This window comes from Dermacentor albipictus, chromosome 4 (assembly GCF_038994185.2).
Source record: "Dermacentor albipictus isolate Rhodes 1998 colony chromosome 4, USDA_Dalb.pri_finalv2, whole genome shotgun sequence".
In the NCBI taxonomy this organism is placed as follows: domain Eukaryota; kingdom Metazoa; phylum Arthropoda; class Arachnida; order Ixodida; family Ixodidae; genus Dermacentor; species Dermacentor albipictus.
The window spans coordinates 6,259,035-6,284,815 of record NC_091824.1 but is presented as its reverse complement, the minus strand read 5'-3'; the positions used below and the strand labels follow the sequence as shown (position 1 = coordinate 6,284,815).

The window sequence follows — 25,781 nt, the reverse complement described above, 5'->3', positions numbered from 1 at the left end:
TCGTTCGCCGTCAGTGACCCGTACGTAACACTCGCTTAGAACATGGCGGTGCAAGAAATAACACAGATCACGCCAATTAAGCTGGTTTACGGCAGGAACCCGACGACGACGCTCGACGCCATGCTGCTGCACGTCACTGAAGAGGAAAATCTTGACATCGCTACCTATCTCTAGCGCGCCAAAGAAGCTCGACAGCTCGCCCGCCTACGGATCAAGAACCAGCAGCGTACCGACATCCGACACTACAACCTCCGAGGACGCTTCGTCGAGTACAAGCCCGGTAGACAGTGTTTGAGTATGGACTCCGATACGCCGACGAGGACTGAGTGAGAAACTATTGCGACGCTATTTCAGACCCTACAAGGCCATCCCACATATTGGCGCGCTAGACTATGAGGTCATACCAGACGGCATTTCGCATTCACAGTGGCGCCGCGCACCATCTGAAGTGGTCCACGTGGTGCGCCTTAAACCCTTTTATGGATACTGACGGACCTTCTTATCTTGTTATTTTCTTTGCTAGGAGTGCTTTTCCTTAATATTTTCGCTCGTTTGCAGCATCGGGTCGATGCTTTTTAAGAGGGCGGTATTGACACGTGTACTTATCTTTATCGGGCGACCACGTTTCGCCGCCTAACAAACGTTATTGCACAGCGTGGGACGCGCATGCATGTGTCCGAAGTTTCTGGGAAGTTATAGATGCTTCTATCCGGCTGTCTGTTGTCGCCGAACCTTGTATTCTCTGATTTCATTGCGTGACGCGAATGGTGCAGAACTTTGTGGAAGGCACGCGGGTCCCAACGATAAGTCTGGAACATTCGACGACTGCTGTATAAAAGCGGACGCGCTTGACCCGCTGATCAGATTTTCGACCATCGCCGACCGTGTTCGCCACTATCGGTGTGCCATAAGTGTAGTCTGTTTTGTGGGCTCAGGTTCGCCCAATAAAAGCTAGTTTTGTCGCTCACGGTATTGCTACTGTTTTCTTCAGCGTCACCACCACGTGACAATACACCAGACCTCATAGTAGGACACAGTTCAATTTCACAGCCTGTGTCCTCTCCTCTCGGGGGTGTAATCTTCCTTCCTAGAATTGCCGTATACTTAGCTGTCACTAATACTGCTTGGCTTTTGCGGCTAAACTGCAGTCTCATTTTTCTTCTTTTTTTCTGTAAGTCCGAGTATAAGCGCTGCTGCGCGTGACTACTGTTCATTCTGATTTCAAGTGAATCCAGCTTGGCCTCATTTTGGCTACCGAGTGAATTATAGTGTTACCCAACTATCATGAACCGAGACTTGAAAAAAGTGCAGTTGCCTTGCTTGAAGAAGACGTGGTGCATATTGTTTTCAGTACAGTGGAGTATCCACCGGTAAATCTTTCGTTGCTGAGATTTCATTCAGTAATTGCATTTATCTAACTCGAGAAGTAGTGTCCGAATTTTCAAAATGTCAATGAGGCATTTCTGAATGAGGCAATGAAAGATGGAAACCTGGTCAGTCTAACAGTCATTCAGGTGGAGTGTGCCGCGAGGGCGAGGACGAAGGGAGAGCGGGTATTCTTCACTCGTTTGCGGCCTACCCTTCAGGGACGAGACAGCAAGCTGCGAGTACACGGAGTGGCATTTGACGACAGAGAGTAATGTAGGTCCTGCAGGCCTTGTGCTCAGCGTTGGCCCAAGGCTGTTTAGTCGGCGATCCAATCGAGCAAGCATTGAGAAAGAGTAATTGTAGAATTTGGCGCATCCATAGGTTTTTTTTTTCTTGGTGGTTGTGTTTAGTGCGAGATGCACTTTTTTGTTAGTTATTAGGGACGTATAACTTTTCATTTCAATAGTTCGCGGTAGGAAAGTAATCTTTTTAAAGGTTTTTGAGCGCAGATAGGGTGCAGCTTTTGTTTCTTTTTTAAGGTTCCGAATGCCACGCTACGAATTAATTTACTTTAGAGTAAAGCGGTCAGCAAAGCCCAGCACATTGTGCATTACAGACGCAGGTACTGGCTGGTGGCGTTGACCGACCGTGCAACTCAGCGCTGATCATTTTGACCATTTCGAACGCTGCGACGAATCCCTCGGTTCAAAATGGCGCCTTTCTTTTCGCTTTGCCGACTTGGGAATAACGCGCTGCGTGGCATTTTTAGTTCCGTAGGGTGAAGATGAGGACACGGGGCACGTTGTCAGAACAAGGTCGAAATTCTTTCTCCGAATTTCGACCTAGCCGTACCATGACCAAATTGACAGCGGTCTTCATGCCATTATGAGGGAGAGGGACAAAGGTGGCTTAGAGTAGCCTGCTCGTGGGCGAGCCCGCTCCTTGGCTGGCACGCGTTTCAAATAATTGCCCCCTGTGATAGCTCTGAAGTATGTCTCCTAGATAGTAGCCTGCGGTGATGGAGTGACTCTGTCGAGAATAATTTCGAGTTTCTCTGGACAGCCGGGCAATGAATTAACCAAAAGCGGTTGTCCTCAGCTGAGGCGTTTCAGTTTTTGGAAGGGCTGACTTGATTGAGACCCTTGATTTATTCCTTTTCTTTTCATTTTTTTGTCATTTTTGTGAGCTATGTCGTTTGATAAGTGTTTATGCCTCGAGAAGGAACATAAAAAGTGTATTAATTGTTGTGTTCTAAACGATCTCCCTTTGTTTGTCGATTGATTCAGAGCTGCGTGAGTTGCGCCTTCTTTGAGACACGATTGAAACGAAGTGGATCAAAAGGCTAGTGACGTTACTATTTAAACTCTATCTAGGGTCGTTTGCGCAGCGCTCCTCTATGGCTGCCTTTCTGGCACTCGCTGGTTCTAACCTCGAAATTAGTTATGAGAGAGGGTATCACTACATGGCACATCTCGGAAGGGTTGTGTGCTTGCCTTGTCGCTGCTCGGGCGCTGCGCAGATTTCATCGCTAAATGCCAGTTCGCAGCCTACGACCTGCACCTAACCCTCCCTCCGAGATGGCCATTGCCGGGCGACGTGGTCCTCTCGGCGAACCCGGGACATCGAGCCGGAACTGTGCCTGCTGAGCGGCCAAAGCCTCTTCATGGGGCACCGATGAGCTGCCCCCTTTCGAGCGCTTTTCGTGGCTGTGTACGTGCTGTTGTAATCGGCCGTTCACCCCGCGACAGCCTCCGGCCACGACTAGCGCGATTTTGGGGAACGGGCTGACGGCCTCGTCCAAAATGCTTCTCAAAACGAATGATTTATAGACAGCCCGGGAGCACATCGGTCAGGAGAGGTTTGGGTAAATAGTCCAAGGATACGGTGCATCACCATTCAGCCGCACAAATCGGCACGCCCATCCCAGGGAGGGAGTTAGTGTACGATCGGAGTCAGCGTACGATCTTCCTCCGCATGTTAGTGCCCAGTGATGTGCGTGTTTTCGCCAAAGCTCCCTTGCCAACAAGGCCAGCAGACCAACGGATTGGTGGAACCTGATGTCATTATTCTCCTGTCGTGGGAGTGGGGGAAGTGACCGAACAATGACCACACAGGGTATAAAAAGAGCGACGGACGCCTGGAGAGACCGGCTGCTACAGTTTCTTCGTGAACTTTTTCTGTACTATGAATTTTCGTGTAAACAAGTAAATATATACTTCTGTGTAAAACGCCCCGAATATGGGGCCCAGTCCCATGTTCCCTTACTCCTCCACGAGCAAAATACATTCTGACATCTTTGGACCCCGAGTCACAACAGGCCCAACTCAGACGTGGCGTATTCAAATACGTGTAAAACGCAAAACCGCTTTTCTGAGAGAACCCCTGGAGTGATTTTAATGAAAGCTGTTGTATTTGAAAGAGAAAGTTAAGTTCTAGTGACTGTTGAAAGCGGAATCGCCATTTAGTGCCTGAATGTTGGGAAAATGAGTTTCTGAAATTCGGAAGTTCGAAAAAAAAAGAACAGAGGCGTGAAGTTTATAAATAATTAGCTCTGCATCACAAAAAGATGTCGCAGTTCTGTAAATGCACCCATTAAATCATTGAAAGCGTACAAAATTGATAGATCAATTGATATCTTACGTGTATTTGTTACATTGTGCACAAGGGTTCCGCTAAAGCTATATTTTCACAATACTGAAGTTTTTAAATTCATATGTAACATATAATATTGGTCCGCTTTAGAATTCACAGAATTGAGATATCGTTGTTCCTTGCTGAGGTAGAGAGTTCTAAACTTAATAGTTTCGTTTTCTGAAAATTTTACTTTTTGAATATTTGTAATAAAAGAATTACAACCTAAATAAAAAATTGAAAACTAGCAGTCACTAGATTTAATTTTTTTTTAATGCAACAAACCTCGTCATCTTTGGTGCACTGGCTGCCGAGAAAAAGGAATTCTCCTTTTACATGTATTCAGATAGGCGCACCCAAGCTAAAGCTTCCTCTTAAGGCGAAAGCGTTACCAGGCTCACATTGCAGAAACCGTCCAAACCTGCCAGCCGTGCCGAGACCTCCGGCAGCACCAGCAAACGTAGTAAAAAGGAAGCGCCCTCAAGTGCACTGGCACAGGAAAACAGCTGAGCGCCGCAATTTAATTTTACAAAGCGGGTGACACGGGCGTACGAGAGAGAAGGTGAAGTTTTTCGTCATTCGATGCACCCTCACAGCAGGCACCCGATAGCAGCGCCGTGGTGTAGACCCGCAGCCGATCCTGCGCCCAGAGCCGTGGGCCGCGTATTTACCTTATCTTCTTCAGCAATCCGGTTGGCATAAAGGTAAGCAGTTCAAAGGCAAAAAATTGCTCATGGACTTGTCCAACGGCTCGATGGGCCCCAGGCGGCTCATGTTGGCGTAAGCTAGTTCATCGCCTGCTGCTGCACTCGTGGTCACCCAGTAGGACAGTTTGCGGTGATGCCGGGACTCTGATTTGCTAGATTGGGAGACTGCACCATGCACCTTCGACAGGGATTCACTTGAATTCATGGACGATGTCATGTAGCCTGCACTGACTGACGCAGCATCCTATCCTCGTCGCCAATATGTCGTGCCTTCTCTAAGCAGGGGATCCCCATAACATGTGCTGCCCAATTTTAGGGCACGCAGGTGTAGTGCGTGCCGGCGGCATAATAATAATAATAATAATAATAATAATAATAATAATAATAATAATAATAATAATAATAATAATAATAATAATAATAAGTTTATTTAACCATCCCGTCATACATGATGACGCAGGGGGACCGAAGTAAAAGCTGTCTTTCAACAGCTTCACAGGGCAATGGCCCAGCTTCTTTGGCAGTAGCATACAAGAGACATAAAAAGAAGATGAACAAAAAGAAACACTGCTCACGGCAGTCACATTGCACTACCGAACAATACCTAAATGTGTTGCATAAAGGCTGCATCTGGACATCAGTTCTTTTTTTAAGAGAATTAAGCCGTACACACATGCCAAAAGAAATGAAGAATTCTAATAGTTTACACAATTCACTGACACGGCAAAAATACTTAGGAAAACATAGGAATGACATCGAGTAACACAATAATTCTGTAAAACGATTGGGTTTTCCTTGCACGAAGAAAAAACCAAGAAAAGTTTAGGAAAGAAGGTTAGCCAAGAGTTTCCATAATGTGACACATTGGGGTGCTATATCCTGTCTCGATAGGTCATAAAGAAGTCGTGGAAGCCGGTCTTCTAAAGTTTGTTTACCATATGTTGTTCAAAATGTTTTAAATTCCCAGATGTACTTATTTCTTGTATTGTAGTTTATTGTATTGTAGTTCTTATTTCTTGTAACGCATGCAACACGTAGCTCCGCCGATAGTCCTACAGGCGAGCATCCAGAGCCCTGCAGCACCGTAGTAGACATATCCCAGAGGTTAAGCGCCGAGGAAGTGGATCTCCTAAAACGTGGTCTAACGTTTTGCCCGAAGAACAACGCAGTAAACGATTACGAACTCCACAAGGATATAACAGATTTTTCAAGACGCATGCGCATAAAGGAGTTCTTTTTCGATACGCCAAACGTAGCAAAACCACATAGAGTCTCTCTTAGACCACCTAGCACGTGGAAACCGGAAACGTAACAGTGCGCAGACCTGGATCAATACATAAAGCTGATATCAAAGCGAATTCTAGAGTGAGCGCGGCAATGCCGGAAATGCAAAAATTTGTCCCCCGCTAAACACCAAATACTTAAAGAACTTGCGAAAAGGAATAATATTGTAATAAAGCCGGAAGACAAAGGCAGCCGTATCATAATCTGACCTATAGAAAAGTGCAAGAATGAGACCTTCAAACAAGTGCACAACCACACCCATTACAGAAAACTCGACTGTAACCCAACTTCAGATTACAGCAATACTGTGAAAAACAAAATAGTGCAGCTCCTGTCCAGGGAACTAATCACGCAATCTGAATATCGCTTCATGATGCCCATGAGCAAAAAAGCAGGTTGCTTTTATCTTGTTGCTAAAATACATAAAGTTCCGTTCGAAGAAATATTTATAGCAGAAATCCCTGGTCGGCCTATTGTGTCTTGTAACAACACACCTATCGATTTACTATCTAAATTTTTAAATCACCACCTGCCAAACTTTCCCACCACCATTTAGTTGAAGACACGCCGCCCTTCCTCCAAATTATCGACGGCATCAACGCCAACCAAATACTTCCCGACCCTGCTATTGTAGTCAGTTTGGATGTTTCCGCCCTTTACACTAACATACCCATGAATGAAGGAATTGAAGCCGTTTCTCAATCCCTCGCAATCAGTCCCCAAGCGCACGCTCCCGAAGTTTACCTGTCGCTCCTTAGGTTAGTTCTCACGCTCAACTGTTTCGAATTCGATTCTATTAACTACCTGCAAACTTTCGACATTAGCATGGGAACACCATTCACTCCCACGTATGCGAACATTTTTATGGGACAGCTTGAAGCAGACCTGTTGAAATCCTACCCTCTAAAAAAACCCACACATATCTTCGTTACTTGATGAAATATTTATAATATGAAAACCAGTGCAAGTGCGTTAACCGACTTCATTAGCCATTTCAATCGCTTTCACCCGAGCAATAAATTTACTGCTCACCACTCTCCTAATCAGATCAACTTCATGGACACGACGTTCTTCACAGAAAACGGAAAACTGAGAATGACACGTTACCGGAAGCCTACGGATAGCCAGCAACATTTAGACTACAATAGTCATCACCCGCGACACTGCAAGCAAGGAATTTTTGTCGGACAAGCGAAACGAATAAGAAGAAGCTGCAGCGAAGACCACGATTGTGTCCACTACCTAACTGACCTTGAACAACGCTAGCAGAAAGGAACTATTCCCCAGTTGCTCTCGATAGAGCTAATGATGTCGTGCCAGGATTGGAGAGACAGTCGTATTTGGTGAAGCAACACCTTACAACACAATGTCACAGAAGACCGGCCTTTATAACAAAACATTCTAATGCACTCCCAAACATAAACATCCTACGAAAATACCACCCAATATTATCAAGTAACGAGCGTCTGAGAAAAGCGTTCCCGGATGTACTTACGGTTACCTATCGCCGCAAGAGGAACTTTAAAGACATGTTAGTGCACGCAAAAGTCAGCCAAGAGCATTCCCACGTAATAAAACTATGTTTCCGCCCCGGTGCAAAACCTACAGGCACCTTCAAAGTGACATTAAAATTAAAAGCACCACCAATATTTATACTCACGAAGTCAAATCTAGCTTCACTTGTACAAGTGCGGATGTGATTTATTGCCTGAATGTTCCTTCTGTAAGAAACAATATATCGGTGGAACAGGACAATCGATGAACGTCAGATTAAACCGACAACGCGCGGACATAGCTATAAAGCTTCCAAAATGGTCGTCGAGCATTTCAACCAAGCAGGTCATAACATTGATGAACTTAACTCTACATCTTACAGTGAAATTTCCGTTCTCAACGAGAAAGAAAAGGCAGATAATCATACGTTATCCATATATGCAAGACATTGCAACCAATAGGCATAAACGTTTCAAAGAAAGCTTTAGAATCTTTTCGCTATGCTAAATTTTAAGCTATTGGAAACAACACTTACTTTGGTTACTTAGCGTTGTTTCCCTTTTCTTTCCTTTTTTTCTCTTTTCTTCCTTCTTCCAATTTTTCACTTTACTTATCTATTTATGCCACTTCAGTATTTACCTTTTTTACGAACACCGGTTTCTGTCGCTCGTTCTATTATCTCTTTCAGAGACACGATAGGCTACGACCACCAGTGAAACAGGTAATAGAGCGATGCTTTGCACACCGGTGACACGCCGGCTGATATACGGGCATTAACACGTGATTGACAGACGGCCGTGTCCCTGGCCTAGTGCGCAGCAATCCTTTATTCTCCATTCAACACACTAACACACGTTCCTTCGTTCCCACATCCTCCCGCCTTACGCCTTCTGCCGTTTAGAATAACCCCACCTATATATACCATGGCGGGGAACGCATATGTCGCCTTGAAGAAGCCAAGTCCACTTGTGGAAACGTTGGTTCCTGCTTTCACCTTGTTCTCGTTTTGCTCATCGCCTTCTTCAGCAAGAGTTATTTTCTGCTCCTTCATTCATATCATCTCGTATCGACCATCATCATCAAGCGCTTGTTCTTCGTTGCCGCACTAACCACTGCTTTCGTTCTTTCATTCCACAAACATTTAATAGAACAACTTGCTCACCTCCATTGTGTCTATTACGCATCCCAGTCATTGTAAAAGTGCGCTGGCGAACATGTTACCTGGTGTTCGTATCCTGTGTTTTTCTATTTATTTTTGCCACGCTCATTTATAACACTGTACGGGCCCTGAAGGTGTTCAAATTAAGAAATAATAAATAATTAAATAACTGAATCACAATTGGGCAGAAAGACTTAATTCTGCTTGCGTGTTGGAATGCGAAAGTGTTATTTACGTTCTTTACTTGATCCTATCTGATAAGTTTGCGTCAAACCAGGTATTTTACACATATCTTTAATCTTTGCGCCATCGGCCATTCTTGATACCTTGTTTGCGTCATGCTCACTGCGATGAAAGATTTTCGCGTAATGAGGCCAGTAATTCTTTCACAGTATTCAATAAATAACCGCCACCCATCAGGGCAAGGAGGGCTGACCGTCGGTGGTTATCCTCGTCAAGCTGCCAAGTAGCATGTTTTAGCGATCAAATATTCAGGTAGCGGACGTCTGGATCAAGGGTTCCTGTTAACGAGAGGTCTGCATAAGCAAGAGCAAGCTTTAAAGCATTTCGCGAAAAAAGATCATGGCATTGGCAACACTGAAGAAAACGTATCACACCGCATTCTGCAAGTCGACGGGCGGATACTTTCAGAATAAAAATAAAGTGAAACCTCATGTATGGCGCATAGGCCGATGGAGCAAAATATGGGCTCTACATATGGTAACTGTAAAATAAAGACCGTGAAAACACAGGCACTTCAGTGGAATTGAGACGGACAGATAGTATGATCCGTAGAGCAGACACAGCATGTTCGAACGCAAAAGTTGTCATAAGAACGAAGCCTAGTCGCGAGCACAGGACCAACGGGTGCTGTCATGAGAGAACGAAAAGTTAAAAGCTTGCGGGAGAGCCGGTTGATACAGCACAAGGTGAAGGGGGGTCATGAGAGATGCCTACAAGGATCATAGATAGCCTGATGTTAAATAGGTCTAAATGGGATTGCAGAGGAAACGATGGCCAAAGAGCCACAATGCCGACTAAACTACTGAACTCGTCAAAAGGGGGAAAAAAAAACGTTTTATGCAAGTTGTCGCTAGGCATATCCTATAGGTCTATTTGAAATGAGTAATTATATATCAAGCAATAGTACTTTCTGTGAGCTAAATTCTATCACTATCAAAACCAGACGCAATATTGTTTGCTAGAAGTACGCGATAGATAGGGGGTACATATTGTTACGTAGGAAGACACCGACGAAAAGCTATTTACAAGTACATTTACAAGGCAATACGCCGCAGTTGGCCAAGAGGCAACAGCCCGCGCTAGCTTCCAATCATCGTCTTCGTCTTCTCCCTGCTCGGCTTCTCGTCATTGGAAATACTATCCCGTAGAACTACCCCCGGCAGCAAAAGCGCCGCCACGGAGCGACTAAAGGCCGGACTCGGAATCAGTGTAGTAGCTTTTCAGCCTACTGACGTGCACGACATCACTAGATGCCAGAGTAGATGACGAGGTTGAGTTCACAGGAGCAGTTTCGTACGTCACAGGCGTCACCTGGCGCAGCACGTGGTGGGGCCCTGTGTACCGCGAAAGGAGCTTTTCTGAAAGTCCGACGTGACGAGAGGGCGACCACAGGAGCACGAGTGCACCAGGCGAAAACTGTACGTCCCGGTGGCGGGCTTTGTACTGACGCTTCTGCGTGCTTTGCGAGTCCGTCAGTCGAGCACGGGCAAGCTGACGTGCATGGTCGGCGAGGGCGATGGCGTCGCGCGCATACTCGGTTGTTGAGGTCGCAGCAGGCGGAAGTACCATGTCAAGCGGCAAGGTCGGTGCGCGACCGTAGAGTAGATAAAATGGAGAAAATCCGACGGTGTCGCGCCGGGAAGAATTATAAGCAAATGTGACGTAAGGAAGGGCAACGTCCCAGTCGTGGTGGTCCTTCGAAACGTACTTGGACAGCATGTCGGTAAGAGTACGGTTTGTAGGTGGCGGTTGTAGGTAAGAGTACGATTTGTAGGTGCCAGAGAACGAATATTCTTGGATGCGCAAAGGCCCAGCGACCAAGTCTTCCTGAAGGGTCTTTCAATGAGCATAACCAACAAAGCGCGCGATGGTCTGTGATAACGGAAAAGGGTCGGCCATATAAGTATAGGCTGAACTTCGTAACCGCCCAAACTAGGGCCAGACACTCACGCTCAGTGATGGAATAGTTGCGCTCCGCGGGCGAGAGGAGCCGGCTGGCGTAAGCGATAACACGGTCGTGGCCACGCTGGCGTTGTGCCAGTACTGCTCCAATTCCGTGACCGCTGGCATCAGTACGGACTTCGGTAGGCGCAGAAGGATCGAAATGGGCCATAACGGGAGGTGTTGTGAGAAGATCGATTAGAAGCGAGAATGCAGAGGCCTCGTTATCGCCCCACTGCAAAGGGGCGTCTTTTTTCAAAAGCTCGGTTAGAGGTCGGGCTATGGCCGCGCAATTTTCCACGAAACGGCGGAAGTACGAGCAAAGGCCGATGAAGCTGCCCACATCATTGACACACTTCGGAACAGGGAAGTGCGTAACAGCATGGATCTTGCCTGGGTCCGGTTGCACTCCGTTCGCGTCAACGAAATGTACAAGGATGATAATCTGGCGACGGTCGAATTGGCACTTCGATGCGTTGAGTTGCAGACTGGCTCGCCGGAAAACGTCCAGGACTGCTGAGAGGCGCTCGAGGTGCGTAGCGAATGTTGGGGAGAATACTATAACGTCGTCCAAGTAGCACAGGCACGTGGACCATTTGAAACCGTGAAGAAGGGAGTCCATCATGCGTTCAAAAGTGGCAGGAGCATTACATAGGCTGAGCGGCATCACCTTGAATTGATAGAGACCGTCGGGTGTTACAAAGGCAGTCTTCTCGCGGTCGAGATCGTCCACGGCAATCTGCCAATAGCCGGAGCGAAGGTCAATGGAGGAGAAATAGCGAGCACGGTGGAGGCAGTCAAGGGCATCATGAATCCTAGGTAGAGGATACACGTCCTTTTTGGTAACACTGTTATGGTGCCGATAATCCACACGAAAGCGCCATGAGCCGTCCTTCTTTTTTACTAGCACAACAGGTGACGCCCATCGACTACATGATGGTTCAATAATTTTCTTGGCAAGCATTTTGCGAACTTCGGTGTGAATAACTTGACTCTCAGTCGCGGATACTCGATACGGGCGGCGATGAATAGGAGGGGCATCGCCGGTATTAATGCGATGTTTAACAGCTGATGTTTGGGCCAAAGAACGATCGTCAAAGTAAAAAATATCTGGGTAGGAAATCAGAACGCGGTAGAGCGCACGAGCGTGTTCGGAGGGCATGTCGGGTGCAATCATTTTCTGTAAGTTGGCGATGGTATAAGTTGCCGACTGCGATGGTAGAGGAGGATCGGCTGAAATGTCGTCTACTGAAATCGAGGCTACAGAGTCATCCTCGAATGAGCAAAGTTGGGCCAGAGACATCCCGCGTGGCAGCACTTGTGTCGTCACGGCAAAATTGACCACTGGCAGGTAGACGCAATTCGCCGTAATATATACAACTCTATGAGGTAGTGTGATCCCATGCGTAAGGAGGACGTCTTGCATAGGAGCCGCGAAGTAGTGACCATCGGGCACTGGTGGGGATGACACGAAGTCAACGTAAGTCAGTGCCGAAGGTGGCAAGCGAATGAAGTCGACGGAACTGAGGCGAGTAATGTGTTTAGCGGGATTCAGAACAGGCAGGTCGAGGCGGAGAGTACTGGCGGAGCAATCGATGAGAGCAGAATGTGCGGAGAGGATGTCTAGGCCGAGGATGATGTCGTGGGGACAGTGAGCGATGACAGTAAATAGCACGGTAGTGGAGCGATCGGCGAAGGAGACGCGGGCGGCACACATACCAATTACGGGGGCTCTTCCGCCATCGGCGACACGGACAATAGGCGTCGTGGCGGGCGTGATTAGTTTCCTCAGCCGGTTACGAAGGTCCGCGCTCATTACCGACAGATGCACCCCAATGTCTATGAGAGCTGATACAGGAACGCCGTCGACTTGCACGTCAAGAAGGTTCAGATGAGTGGGCAACGTCAGGAGAGGATTTGGCGGCGTAGGGAGCAATGCAGCGCGCCTCGAGGCGCTGCATCGTCTAGTTTTCCGCCTGGGAGCGGCGTCCGAAGGGAGTCGGCGAATAGGAGCGACGAGGCTGGGGGGAGCGAGATTGTCGTCGTTGGGGCGAAGGCGAACGAGAATAGGGTCCGTTCGGCGCAGGAGAATCGGTGGCGGCATTATCTGAGCGGGCAGCATAGGATCGAGAATGGCCACCTGGGGGGCGAGAGTAGGCAGTATATGTAGACTGGTTCAGAGAACTCCAGCGACTGCGCAAGTGCCGAGAAATGTGTCCAATTCAATGGCAGTGAAAACAAATTGGCTGGTCGTCTGCAGTGCGCCATTCAGAGGGGTTGTGGAAACGTGGTAGGTAAGAAGCTGCGGGACGGGGAGGAATCGAAGAAGCCGGGTGGGTATCAGGACAATGGGCCGAGCAGATGGTGTGAATACCCATGTTGGCGAACTCCTGGCGGACAACTGCCTGGATGAGGGAAACAGTGACTGCAAGTGCATTGGAGGGGCTGGAGTCGAACGCAGCCGGATAGGTGGCCTCGATCTTACGCCGGACAATCCTGGTAATATCGCCAGTGTTGCTGGGATGAGGAGCGTTGGCACAGGAAGATGTCGCTGGGGTGTTGGGCAGACGTGCAAACTGTTGCTCGATACGTCGGCTTTTAGCGAGTTGCAGGCGGCGGCACTCTTTTATAACTGCATCCACCGTCGCCTCGTTGTTAAATACGAGCAAGTTGAAGGCGTCATCGCCAATGCCTTTGAGGATGTGGGAGACCTTGTCGGACTCAGTCATGTGTGCGTCAACGTTGCGGCATACAGCCAAGACGTCCTGAATGTACGTGACGTAGGGCTCCGTTGACGTCTGCACACGACCGGAAAGCGCCTTCTGCGCGGCAAGTTGGTGACCGTATGTGTTGCCGCATAAGTCTCGAAGCTTATGCTTAAGCGAATCCCAACTGGTCAGCTCATCTTCGTGCGTCCGATACCAAACTCGAGGTGTGCCACCGAGGTAAAAGACTACGCTGGCGAGCATGATAGTAGGGTCCCACCGGTTATTGCGGCTGACGTGTTCGTACAGGCTGATCCAGTCCTCGACATCTTCCCCATTTTTTGCCGAGAATACGCCAGGATCACGGGGAGCGGAGAGGGTGATCAGTAAAGTCGAAAGTTGGGCTAGTTGGTGAGTGATCATCGTACCTTGCTGGTGTAGCAGCGCACGGACACGGACACAGAGAAGACAAACAGAAAAAGACGACACTCGATGTAGGTCGTCGAAGTGGCAGCAGGTGTCGGAGCCGGTGGAGTCGGGTTGTCGTCGCCGGGAGCCATGAAGGAAGGCTCGACGTACCGTCCACTGTGGAGCTCCGTGACGAGGTACAGGGAACGTCCACCTCCACCAGATATCTTACGTAGGAAGACACCGACGAAAGGCTATTTACAAGTAAATTTACAAGGCAATACGCCGCAGTTGTTGTTGTTGTTGTTGTTGTCCTTAGTGGCCGTGGCACATACCCACAGTGGGGGATTGGCCAAGAATCGGGCGGTTTAATTAGGTGCCTAAAAATAATAATGATAACAAGGGAGTTAACAATTTGGGCGTGTGAGTTTAAAAGTAAACGTTTTGTGTTTGGAGAAAAAAGGAAATAATCAGATCAAAACCGGGTATAAGATAATAATAATAATAACAATAATAACCAATAAAAGATAAGAAATAAAAAAAAGCTATGGTTGGGAGGGAGAACGATCAATCTAACATGGAAATCGATTGGTTTCAATGAGGTAATTTTGGATCGCCAAGCAAACATTTCTGTTGCTGAACCCAACAATGGAGGCTCCAAAAGACAGGATCACAGGCACTGATAAAGTTAAACCAATAGAGCGAAGCGGGATTTCGAGTAGTCGTTTTCTTATAATAGAAAAACGTCTGCAAGACAACAAGAAATGGTCGATTGTCTCCGCTTCGCCACAGAATGAGCACAATGGTGAGGGGACCAGACCAGACCTGTGGAGGTAGAAGTTCAATGCAGGTATACGGCAGCGCAGCACGCGCAGTTAGCCAAGAGGCAACAGCCCGCAGTAGCTTCCAATCGTCGTCTTCGTCTTCTCCCTGCTCGGCTCTTCGTCATTGGAAATACTATCCCGTAGCAATATAGTGCGACGTAAAAACAAAGACTTGCTATATGAGGAAGCAAGAAAGAAAGAACAGAGCGAGCGCTAAGCTGGCACTGTTCCTTTTGGAAGTTTTCCATATTGAGAAGCACGGGCTGGGGGGGGGGGGGAATTAGCCATACATCTGAGTAGGTCTTAGGAAACGAGTTCGAGCTGATCGACACACTTCTGCGACATTTTAACATGACTGCGGCACGCATGCGCAGCCGTTGTATACCTCTGACTTCTCTCTACGAATAAACAGATGAAGATAAGCGCTTGGTCTGTTCTTTCTTACTCCCTCCCACTAAGTCTTTAATTCTGCTTCAGGCTAATTGTAGCCCCTAGACTTGAACCAACTCACCCAGGAGCATAATCAACCCATAGAATAGATTTTATTCATCAATAACCACTTTTGTAATCTACTTCGATCGCTATATGTCTCTAAATAAACTGTTGGACCCACGTTGAAGTTGGCGACTTGCAACCCCACGGTATTCAAGTCCTCTCCTCTTTATTAGATTTGTGCGAAGACCCTAGCTTCGAGATAATCATTCCCAAAATTGGAAGCGTTATACACTGCTTGTGCATAGAGCTTTGTCCCGCAGGTCCGGGAAGGCTTCCTGTGTAAATATGTATTTTGCACGTGCCCACGTTTTTGCGTGTCAGTTGTGCGTATGTGGGCGCTCAGTTACAATTGTTTGACGCTTGATGACAAAGTCTTCTTGAGGGACTTGAAATCGATTTAGGTCTCGTTGCATCTGGGTACCTTGCTGCCACTTACTGACCATTTTTCTTAGAGTACGGTGATTTGAGCCTTTCTAGTTCGAGTAGGAGGACGAAACAGATGTTAAAAGGAATCTTGGAACGAAAAAGGCGCAAGAACTTAAAGCGCAGAGCTGTAAGGAAGAGCAAAGCTTTTTACCCCAAAAGGCCGAAGGTAAAGGTAGATGGACTTGTGAAAACAGCGTGCGCCTTAAATCTTAACTGGACGATAAATGTGACCCAATCGCTGAGATAGTGCTGCCTAAATATGTGGCCCTATCCCAAACGAATCACACGGTACACTAATGCAACCGCGCAAACGTTGCCATCAATATCGACCAGTCTTGACCCGCCCTTCTTATGTATGAGCGATGCATTAGAGATAAGCTTCTTCTTAGAACTAAAATTTTCTTTACTGGATGTATTTGCTTCATCTGACAGAGGGCAGCACAAACTCACATTCGAATAGTTTAAGGCCGCTTTTGTGTTTTTGCTTGAAGCCAAAGCAAACACGGGAACGCTTTTCTCTTATAATCAACCTCATTTTTGTTGTTACGCATTTCGCTGTGATCTTGGTCCTGCTAAGATAAGATGCAATCTTTACAAAATGAGTACTAGGTATTCGACGTATTAGTAGAAGCAGTAAACTTGCTTCTAGAAAAGCCTTCCTCATGGGTGAAACGTTCGTACGGTAAGATCCATGGCATGGTTCCTTGATTAAAGTGTGCCAGGATAATTTTTGCAATAAGTCTGCTTGAATGACTAAACTGCGTGCTCATATTTTGTTTCCGCTCTCCTTGAAGAAGATAAATCCTGTTGTCCAAACGTTTACTGCTGCTTCCACCTAGTTCTCCTTTTGCTGATCGTCTTTAATTTCCATCTCCCGTCTTAATCCCCTGTATTCCTTGGGTTTCTGCTTGTTCTATTTTATGCACACCAAGAATAAAATTTAGGGAAGAATTTCATGATGTGTCCATTCCATTAGCCTTAATTGAAGCATTGTGCTTCATAATTGCTGTAAGCTGCATAGCTTCAACCTAAACAACATCTTAATGTTCTGTGATTTGTCGCATAAAATAAAACGTGGAAGTTTTTAGCCTAGATGCCTTTTTTTAACAGTTAGAGTCAGGCAATAATATCATCCTCAACTGGGAGGTAGTCACGATAGCAATAAGGCACTTTGTTATTGCAGAAATAAATACTTTTTTTGCCGTATGTCTATAGCCACTTTTTACAGAAGTGTGCAGTGTGCTCATGTAGTGACATGGCGGCGATTGTGGTTAGTTGCCAGCACCACAATGTACTATGAATAATGTTTAAAAAAAGTGCTATGTGGCCTATGCGCTATGGGCTAAATATCATGTGGCCTTTCGTACATAGGGAAGACAGGCCGATGTATTGATGTGAGGCTATCGGAACACTAGAATTCTTTATACAAGAAATCTACAAACCTGGCAAAGCAGTGTTTAGCATGCGAGTGCAAGCCGTTCTTTCATGACACAAAAATCCTGTTTGTGCAGGGGGATAGCATTACAAGGGAAGTGGCGGAAGCATTTCAGATAAGGAGAAACGGTAGTGGCTGTGAAGGAAACCTTATCTTTGAAGGAAATGGGCTTGCTGAACCAAGGTGAACAACGGTGTTAATCTGATCCGCGACCACGAGGCAATGTGTTGGGAATGAGAACTGTTTTTATTCCCATCGAGCATGCGCGCACGCTTGATGTAAGGTTTTAATGAAGCCATCGCCCTTTTTCAATTAAACGCAGTTGTAATTCAGCGCCGTGTGTGTCCCATCCTCCTTTCTGTTGATCGAAGTACGATTTTAGCGCTGTTTTTAAACATCATGGAAAATCACCAACGTGCCCAATCTGCCGTTCTTCTTCAGCACTATCAATATTCCCGATACTTGTATTCGAAAACTCCGGAAACAGCATTGTATAGTAAACAGAGAATGTTGTTTTAGATTCCTAGCGAGTATCGAGTTATATTTATTTATATGCCTATAAAGAATGATAATTAGTTTTGCAATTGCACAAGCTAAATTTCCTAGCATTGCAAGTGCGAAGCTTGCAGATTTCTTTTTTTGAATCGGTCATTCTGTTCTCTGATGTCTCTATCCAAACAGGGTGACGGGGGCGAAGATGGACGGCCCGGAGCACCTGGCCCACCAGGCCCTATGGTAAGTTATAGCACTGTGTCGTCATAGATAAATATACAGCGCTAAATAAAACAAGGACAAGCACAGATTGCCGCTGATTCGTCCTGTGTCATCTTGTCCTGGTTTTATTTTGCAGTGCCTTTAGCTATGAAACAGTATAAACTGCATCACTTTTAAACTCTGTCATCAGTGCTGTCTCCAAGCTGCTGAATCACATGTCACTGAATAATCAGTTTCACAGTGAAGCCGCAAGTACTGCAGTCCTGGTCCGTGTTCACCAATGATTATTTAGAAAAAGTGGTCGCCATACATCTGGCCTTAATCTTTTACAGCAAAGCTGCATACCTCTACTGCCCAAAGAAATTTTCTTGCCGTTGTGGTAAGCAAAGAAGTTCCCGTACGTGGGCCGATCCCAGAGATAGTGCAATGCCGCGCCGACCCGCGCCGGAGGTGAAGCAGGCGTTAAAGGGACCCTGAAACGATTTTGACGATTTTGTACAAACGTACCAAGTCGCTAGAGTAGGTCCTTGTGATCATTAATTGACGCATGTAAGTGTGCCGCCTAAAGCGTGTAATTTATTAAAACGTTTTAAAAATGTACATCGCTGCCGATCGCAGCACATCGCTCGGCTGAGCTTTAAGCTCCCGCAACCCAATTGACGTCACTTGCCCCGATGACGTCATTAGGGTGATCTATCCGATTTGCTGCCCAAGGACTTAATCAATTTTTCCAACTTTAAGGTGAACAAATGTTGTTCGTTATAGTTGGAACGTTAGTTAATTTGTTTCTATAAAAAGAAAGTAGCAGAAGGACAATGCACAACAATGTCTCAACACACTTAAGCACTTCCGGCACACAGCAAGTGTCGTCTGCTTCTGTTACAACGTGCTCCATTTTTACGAGAGCTCTGCGGTCAGAGTCGGTCTCAGTCTTTTCACGAACACCATGATTCGACTTTGTTGCGTTGTGAGCTGCAAACGCAGCGACTGGCAATATGTCAAGCTGCGACATCATTTCCCTCTGCAAGGCAGCAGATGAGCGGAGTGGCTGCAGCGCATCGGACTGCTGGTATCCGATCGGCGCCTGGATTTGCGCGTTTGCGGCCGTCACTTTACTTTGGAGGATTGCTATCGCTATTGCGCTTCGTGAGTCCGGTATTCGGGTAAACGCAAGCGCAAGGGTACAGGGTCTGGCCGTTTGACCATGCCGTTTCACGGAATGAGCAGAAGCGCAAAGGTAAATCGTCTGCACGGTGCAGCCACCTGGTGGCACTGAGCTCAACCACGCACAGAAACAGTAAAGAAATGTATTCTTTGCTACCGATGTACATTTTTCGCAGGAGTGTAATCACAATGCAAAATAGAAGTGAGGCGTGCAGACAGGACACAAGAGTAGAGAAGTGGACAACACGAACGCCGACTATCAACTGAAGGGAGCACTGAGGCGAAAAATGAAAGAAGACACAAAACTCATCTGCGCATGCTCAGGAATGGTAACACCACGTGTCAATCGGGTACACGTGAGAGATAACTGTTAAGGCACTTAATCTCTTCCTTATGTAAAGTAATCGAAGGCTGACTCACGCACGCACTTCCACCATTATAGATATGCCATGCCTCTACCATAAGACGCGTATCTTCATTCTTATGCCTGTAGAGTATCGCGCATTCATCTAACTTTGGCTTGCAGTTACAATCTCGACAATGTAGCGAAAGATTAGAAGGCGATCCACCGGTTAACGACCTTTTATGCTCCATTAGCCTCTGATTGATACACCGTCCCGTTTGCCCTACGTAGAACTGGCCACATCAAAGGGGAATTTGATATACCACACCCATACGACATTCTGTAAAACTGTTGTTCTTATTGTGCTTCACTGGACAAATATCTGTTCGTTTTTTGCCTTTAACCCGCTCCTTTTTATTCTGTACGGCAGCGCATATCTTACCTAGTTTATTGGGAGCAGTGAAAGCAACATTAACATCATATCTACTAGCAACTTTTTTAAGCCTGTGCGACACTGAATGAATGTACGGAATAGCCACTACTCTTTTTTTGCGATTACTCGTAATTATTACTCGTAATTTTGCGATTATTTCGTAATTATGCCAGATGACGTGTTTTCAGAAAAAGCGATTTCAGCCATAGAAAAGAATTTGCGACCAGTCAAACTCAAGCCTTCGGTAGTTAAGCAACGTGCGGTCGACCTCTTGTCAAGACATAATCTTGATAGGCTTGTTTGTAATGTCAAGAAAGCTAAATCCCTCACATTAGAACTGTTTTTCTCGGCCAAGACCCATAAACAAGAAATTCCTTTTCGTGCTATAGTGTCAGAGAAAGGTACGTGGTAGGTCTGTGTCGCTAGTTACCTACAGAACTGCCTAGCTTCACAAATTTTTTCAGATCCCTTTTGCCTACGTAATTCTCAGGCGCTAGTTCACCATTTAAGAGAGGAGAATCCGGGTGATTGAACAGCTTTTAGTATGGATATCGAAGACCTGTATTATTCCTTGCCCCATGACGGGTTGCTAAATTCCGTAAATGAGTGCATTAAAGAACAAGTGCAAGAGTCGGCTTTTATTGACAGATGCGGTGTTTCCACGGGAGCTTTTCTAGAAATTCTTTCAATGTACTTGAAGTCGACGCTGATTGGGTGGAGAGATGGCGTTTTTCTGCAGAAATCAGGCATTTGCATTGGCTCAAAGGTTGCCCCTATTCTTAGCAACATTTACCTGAGTAAGGTTGACAACTGCTTAGAGAAAGCCTTAGGTGATAGCGTTATCAAGATATTTCGTTACGTTGATGATTACCTGATTTTCTGCAATAGGGAAAAATTAGACTCGGCTGCTACCTCAGTAAGCGAGCAATTTAAACTTTATGGGGGAGGATTAAAGTTTACCAAGGAATTACCTCAGCGACGCGTAATTCAGTTTCTTGACATTTCCTTGGTCTTCGAACAAAATCATGTTTGTTGGCAGTACTCCCCAAGATCTTCGAAGCCGTTGCTAAACTTTCAATCCAAGCATTCTAAATTAGTAAAAAACGGGATCGCCATGTCGTGCCTTAAGTCTTCCCTCACAAAATCCTGCATGCACAAAATGAGCGCCAGTTTTAATGCGCAGGTCCGGCGCCTATTAGACGCAGGTTATCCTAATGTAGCGGTGGCCACTGTAGCTGAGCGCCTAAAGAAGTCGGTTTCCAGAGGGACAGACGTAATCACAGAAAGCAGTAATCGCAAAAAAAGAGTAGTGGCTATTCCGTACATTCATTCAGTGTCGCACAGGCTTAAAAAAGTTGCTAGTAGATATGATGTTAATGTTGCTTTCACTGCTCCCAATAAACTAGGTAAGATATGCGCTGCCGTACAGAATAAAAAGGAGCGGGTTAAAGGCAAAAAACGAACAGATATTTGTCGAGTGAAGCACAATAAGAACAACAGTTTTACAGAATGTCGTATGGGTGTGGTATATCAAATTCCCCTTAGCTGTGGCCAGTTCTACGTAGGGCAAACGGGACGGTGTATCAATCAGAGGCTAATGGAGCATAAAAGGTCGTTAACCGGTGGATCGCCTTCTAATCTTTCGCTACATTGTCGAGATTGTAACTGCAAGCCAAAGTTAGATGAATGCGCGATACTCTACAGGCATAAGAATGAAGATACGCGTCTTATGGTAGAGGCATGGCATATCTATAATGGTGGAAGTGCGTGCGTGAGTCAGCCTTCGATTACTTTACATAAGGAAGAGATTAACTGTCTTAACAGTTATCTCTCACGTAGACCAGCACGTGTACCCGATTGACACGTGGTGTTACCTTTCCTGAGCATGCGCAGGTGGGTATTGTGTCTTCTTTCATTTTTCGCCTCAGTGCTCCCTTCAGTTGATAGTCGGCGTTCGTGTTGTCCACTTCTCTACTCTGTGTCCTGTCTGCACGCCTCACTTCTAGTTTGCATAATGAATCCTTACCAACTAGCTCAGCTTTCTGTCGTTATAATTCCACTACCGTTTTACAGCAACGGGCACTTCGTTCAACTAACGTGGTCTGTGAACCGAACAAATACTGCGGTATCACCACACTGCGGTTCTTTGGAAAATGTATCGTAAATTAGAAAATTGCGTGTTTTTTCCTAATAAGAATCGGTAGAGACTATTTAACGAATTTGATGGGTTCAAAAGATGTGCAATTTGTAAAAGTATGCAGTTTGTGTTATGAAGTTTAAGGAAATGTATATAGGAAAAAAAAACGAAGTGGATATTGCCTCCAAGATTCCCATCCGCTTTAGGCGCATGTGGCTTTCAAAAGCACCACCTTCGAGATCGGGTTTTGTTGCTCAAAGAAAGCCGCAGCGGGGAGGAGGGCAGGCATTTAGGCCCCATTTGGTGGGCTTACAGTATCTGGGTAAGCTTGCCTATTTATAAAGCATATACACGGACTTGAGCCGAACCATGAGCGAACTTTAGTTGGCGAACACGAGCCTATCAGCGCGCCGTCCGTGCAGGTCCGCTTGCTTGCAATGGTGGTCGGCGTCCTGGCTTCTTTGACACCTACCGAGCGCACATTCATGATCACAGGCCATATACACGCTTCCAGTGTCCAGTGCAGCGCCGGATTATGGGCCCAGTGCCGTACTCTGTATGCTGGGGCGCTGGGCAGGCGCGTCGTACTTGGAGGCGCTGGCGCGAAAAACAGCTCTAGCGTGTTAAATACGCGGTGCCTGAACATCCCATGTATATTTTTGAACGCAGAAAGCAACAGAGAGCGTTTTAGTGCAATAGAAAAAGAGAAAAAAAAACGTAAAAATAAAAGTGCTCTAACCAGGATTCGACCCTTTGACCTACCGCTCCCAACCCCGGTACTCTACCGCTGCGCCACGCCAACTTTTTTTTTTCTTTCATGGTATTTATTACAGTAGCAGCAACCCGATATTCACCAGTTGTGCATAGTCAGAATGGAGAGCACAATCATAGTCACTCAGAGAAAAGGCATCGTTCATACTGTGGGTAGAAATGTGGCTTCACTTTAGAAGGGTGGTAAGGATAGGCACCTCACCAAAATGGGGTACCAGTCCGGCTGGGTATCAAGTCCATCATAAACCTGCTTTAGGTGTAGTGTCATTTGGATGAAATTCACCCTTGTAGGGACAACCGTTTCGGCGTTTCTGTCCATCATTCGCGTTTTCCACAAACTGTGCATTCCGATGAGAAAAAACATATCAAAAGGGGCACTATTATCAGCGGTCGGCAGCAGGTATCGCACAGTATGAGCGTTGATGTCAAAGTCTTTTTTTAAAGTCCGTTGGAGGACATCCCAAAATAGTATGGCGTCGGTGCAGCTAATAAAACAATGTTCAATCGTCTCTGGCACGTCACAAAGGCGACATTTAACAGAAGAGACAAAGATACCCTTTTTCTGTAGCCATGTTTTAACCGGTATGATTTCACTATGAAGTTTATAAAAGACCGTTTTTCAGCAAGGGGATACATACATTTTACGAACTCGCTTTAGAACATCGTGACCTGGCCATTGAATGTATAGTGATCGGTAAAATGGAGGCGGAACAAGCATGCACAATAGATCTTTGTATAACGTTTTACGCGACGCAGAGTACAAGTATTCAGTGGAAAACCGAACTCTCAGGAAACGAATCGCCAAGTAAACTTCTTGCATGAATCCCCACAAGCATGAACGCGAAGGAAAATTCTAAGAAACAATTAAGTCGGGTAACGCATTAACAAGTGTGACTTGCATGAATGACCGAAGTATAGGATGCGATGTATAGCGAAAAAAGAAGAAACGAAACACTATTTGCCGCACATAAAGATGCACTAAACCCAGCCCACCTTCACTAACGGGCCTGAAAATATTGTCTCGCCTCATGGGCTTAAAAGTTGAAGACCATACGAAGGTTGCAAAGATTCGGTGAAAGCGTTGGATGTAGAGCCTGGCAGAATGTATAACTTGCAATACATAGTAAATTTTTGTTGCCAAGAACTTATTGCAGGCCTCGGCTTTCCCAAAAATAGAAAGTCGGTGTGGAACGAATGTCGGGGCGTAACTTTGCAGGGCCGAAACTTGTTCTTTCCAATAGTGGGCACTTAATTTATATGCGTCTAGCGGCACGCCGAGATATTTTGGCGGGACACCGGTCCAATTAACACCTGCAAACTGTTCTGGTGTATAGGACCATGAGCCAAACCATAAGCCTAAGCTTTTTGCGGAGTTAATTCGTGCTCCTGATACGCTGCCGAATTCCTCTATTGTTGATACTGTCACGGGGTAGTGACGGTGAAGAAAGCAAGAATACGGTGGAATACAAAAGTAGCTTTTATTAGGCGAACCTGTGCCCACAAAAACAGGCTACACTTATAGCACAACGATAGCGGCGAACACGGTCGGCGATCGTCAGAAATCTGATCAGCGGGTCAAGCGCGTCGGCTTTTATAGATCAGTCGTCGAATGTTCCAGATTACCTGATGGGACCCGCGTGTCTTCCACAAAGTTCTACACCATTCGTGTCACGCGATGAAATCTGATAACACAAGGTTCGGCGACAACAGGCACGCGGGTAGAAGCGTCGATAACTTTCCAGAAACGTCGGATACATGCAGGCGCGTCCCTCGCTCTGCGATTACAGTTGTTAAGCGGCGAAACGTGGTTGCCCAATAAAGATAAGTACACGTGTCAATACTACCTTTTCAACACTCGACTTATCCGTGCAGAAGGCTAAATCATCTGCATAAGCTAAGACTTTTACTTCATGACCCAGTATATTGAAGCCATGGATGTAACTCGACTGAATAACGCTTAAGCATAGCGGTTCCAGATAAAGGGCGAATAGTAATGGGGACATAGGGCATCCTTGTTTTACCGAAGAGCAAATGGAAACGGGTTTAGAGAGTTGGCCATTAATAACTAAACGAGTAGTACAACACGTATAACAAAGCTTAACGCCTTTAAGCACAACGGAGCCAACATTGGCATGCTCCAGAAGAGTAAATAAATAGGAGTGACTGACACGATCAAAAGCTTTAGCAAGGTCTACCTGGAGCATTGCAAGCTGCTCAGTGGAACCGTAACAGTATTTAAGAAGTGTACGGGCGATATGTATGTTGGTTTGAATGGATCGGCCCCTAATTCCACACGTCTGATGGGAACCAATGAGAATTGACATCGCAAATTGCAATCTATTCAATAAAACTTTTGCAAAAATTTTATAATCCACGTTTGACAATGTGATTGGTCGGTAGCTTTCAACAGAACGCAGTTTCTCCTTATCTGCACTTTTTGGAATTAAAACTGTGTGGGTTTCGCAAAAAGATTGCGGAAGGGCGTCTACCTCTAAACTTGTAATAAAAATGTCCAATAATATAGGGCTGATAATTGGTTTGAAAGCTTTGTAAAATTCACAGGAAAGTCCATCAGGGCCGGGTGTTTTCGACATAGGCAGCTGATCAATAGCTAGTTCAATTTCGTGGATAGTAAGGCTACCACTCATAACTGCACATTCGTCATCCTGTAATGGTTTTACAAGAGATACAAAACTCTCTAAAACTTTTGCATCGTGATCATCCGGAGGGGCACTAAACAACATAGTGTGGAAAGTTTCGAACTGAGAAATTATGTCATTAGTATTTGTTAGAAGACTACCTTCGGAGTATATTTCCGGAATTACTTTGGAAACAGCGTGACGTCGCTCGTCAAGTAAAGCTTGACGTGTTGGTTACTCAGACTGCAGAGCACGCCTATTTCGAGATCGAACTCGCGCACCTCTGTAACGCAGTGCATCATACTTTTCCAACTCACATTTAAGATTTTCTATGTCAACAGTGTAAGTGCCTGGCATTTCGCATTCCACCTGATAAAGGTTGTGTAGGCTTCTAAGAAGTATTGTTTCTTCATTCTTTCTATAGAATGCTTTCAGCGATCCAATTTCTATAGCCACTGTA

General features: G+C 45.9%; 1 protein-coding gene across 1 annotated transcript in view; it reads left to right on the top strand.

Moving 5' to 3' along the window:
* The window catches only part of LOC139059024 (collagen alpha-1(II) chain-like), a 1,291,347-nt gene that overhangs the window by 363,897 nt on the left and 901,669 nt on the right, over positions 1–25,781 (top strand). The window contains exon 11 of the mRNA XM_070536814.1: positions 17,802–17,855. Coding sequence (XP_070392915.1) covers positions 17,802–17,855 — 54 coding nt within the window. The remainder of the gene's footprint in view (positions 1–17,801; positions 17,856–25,781) is intronic.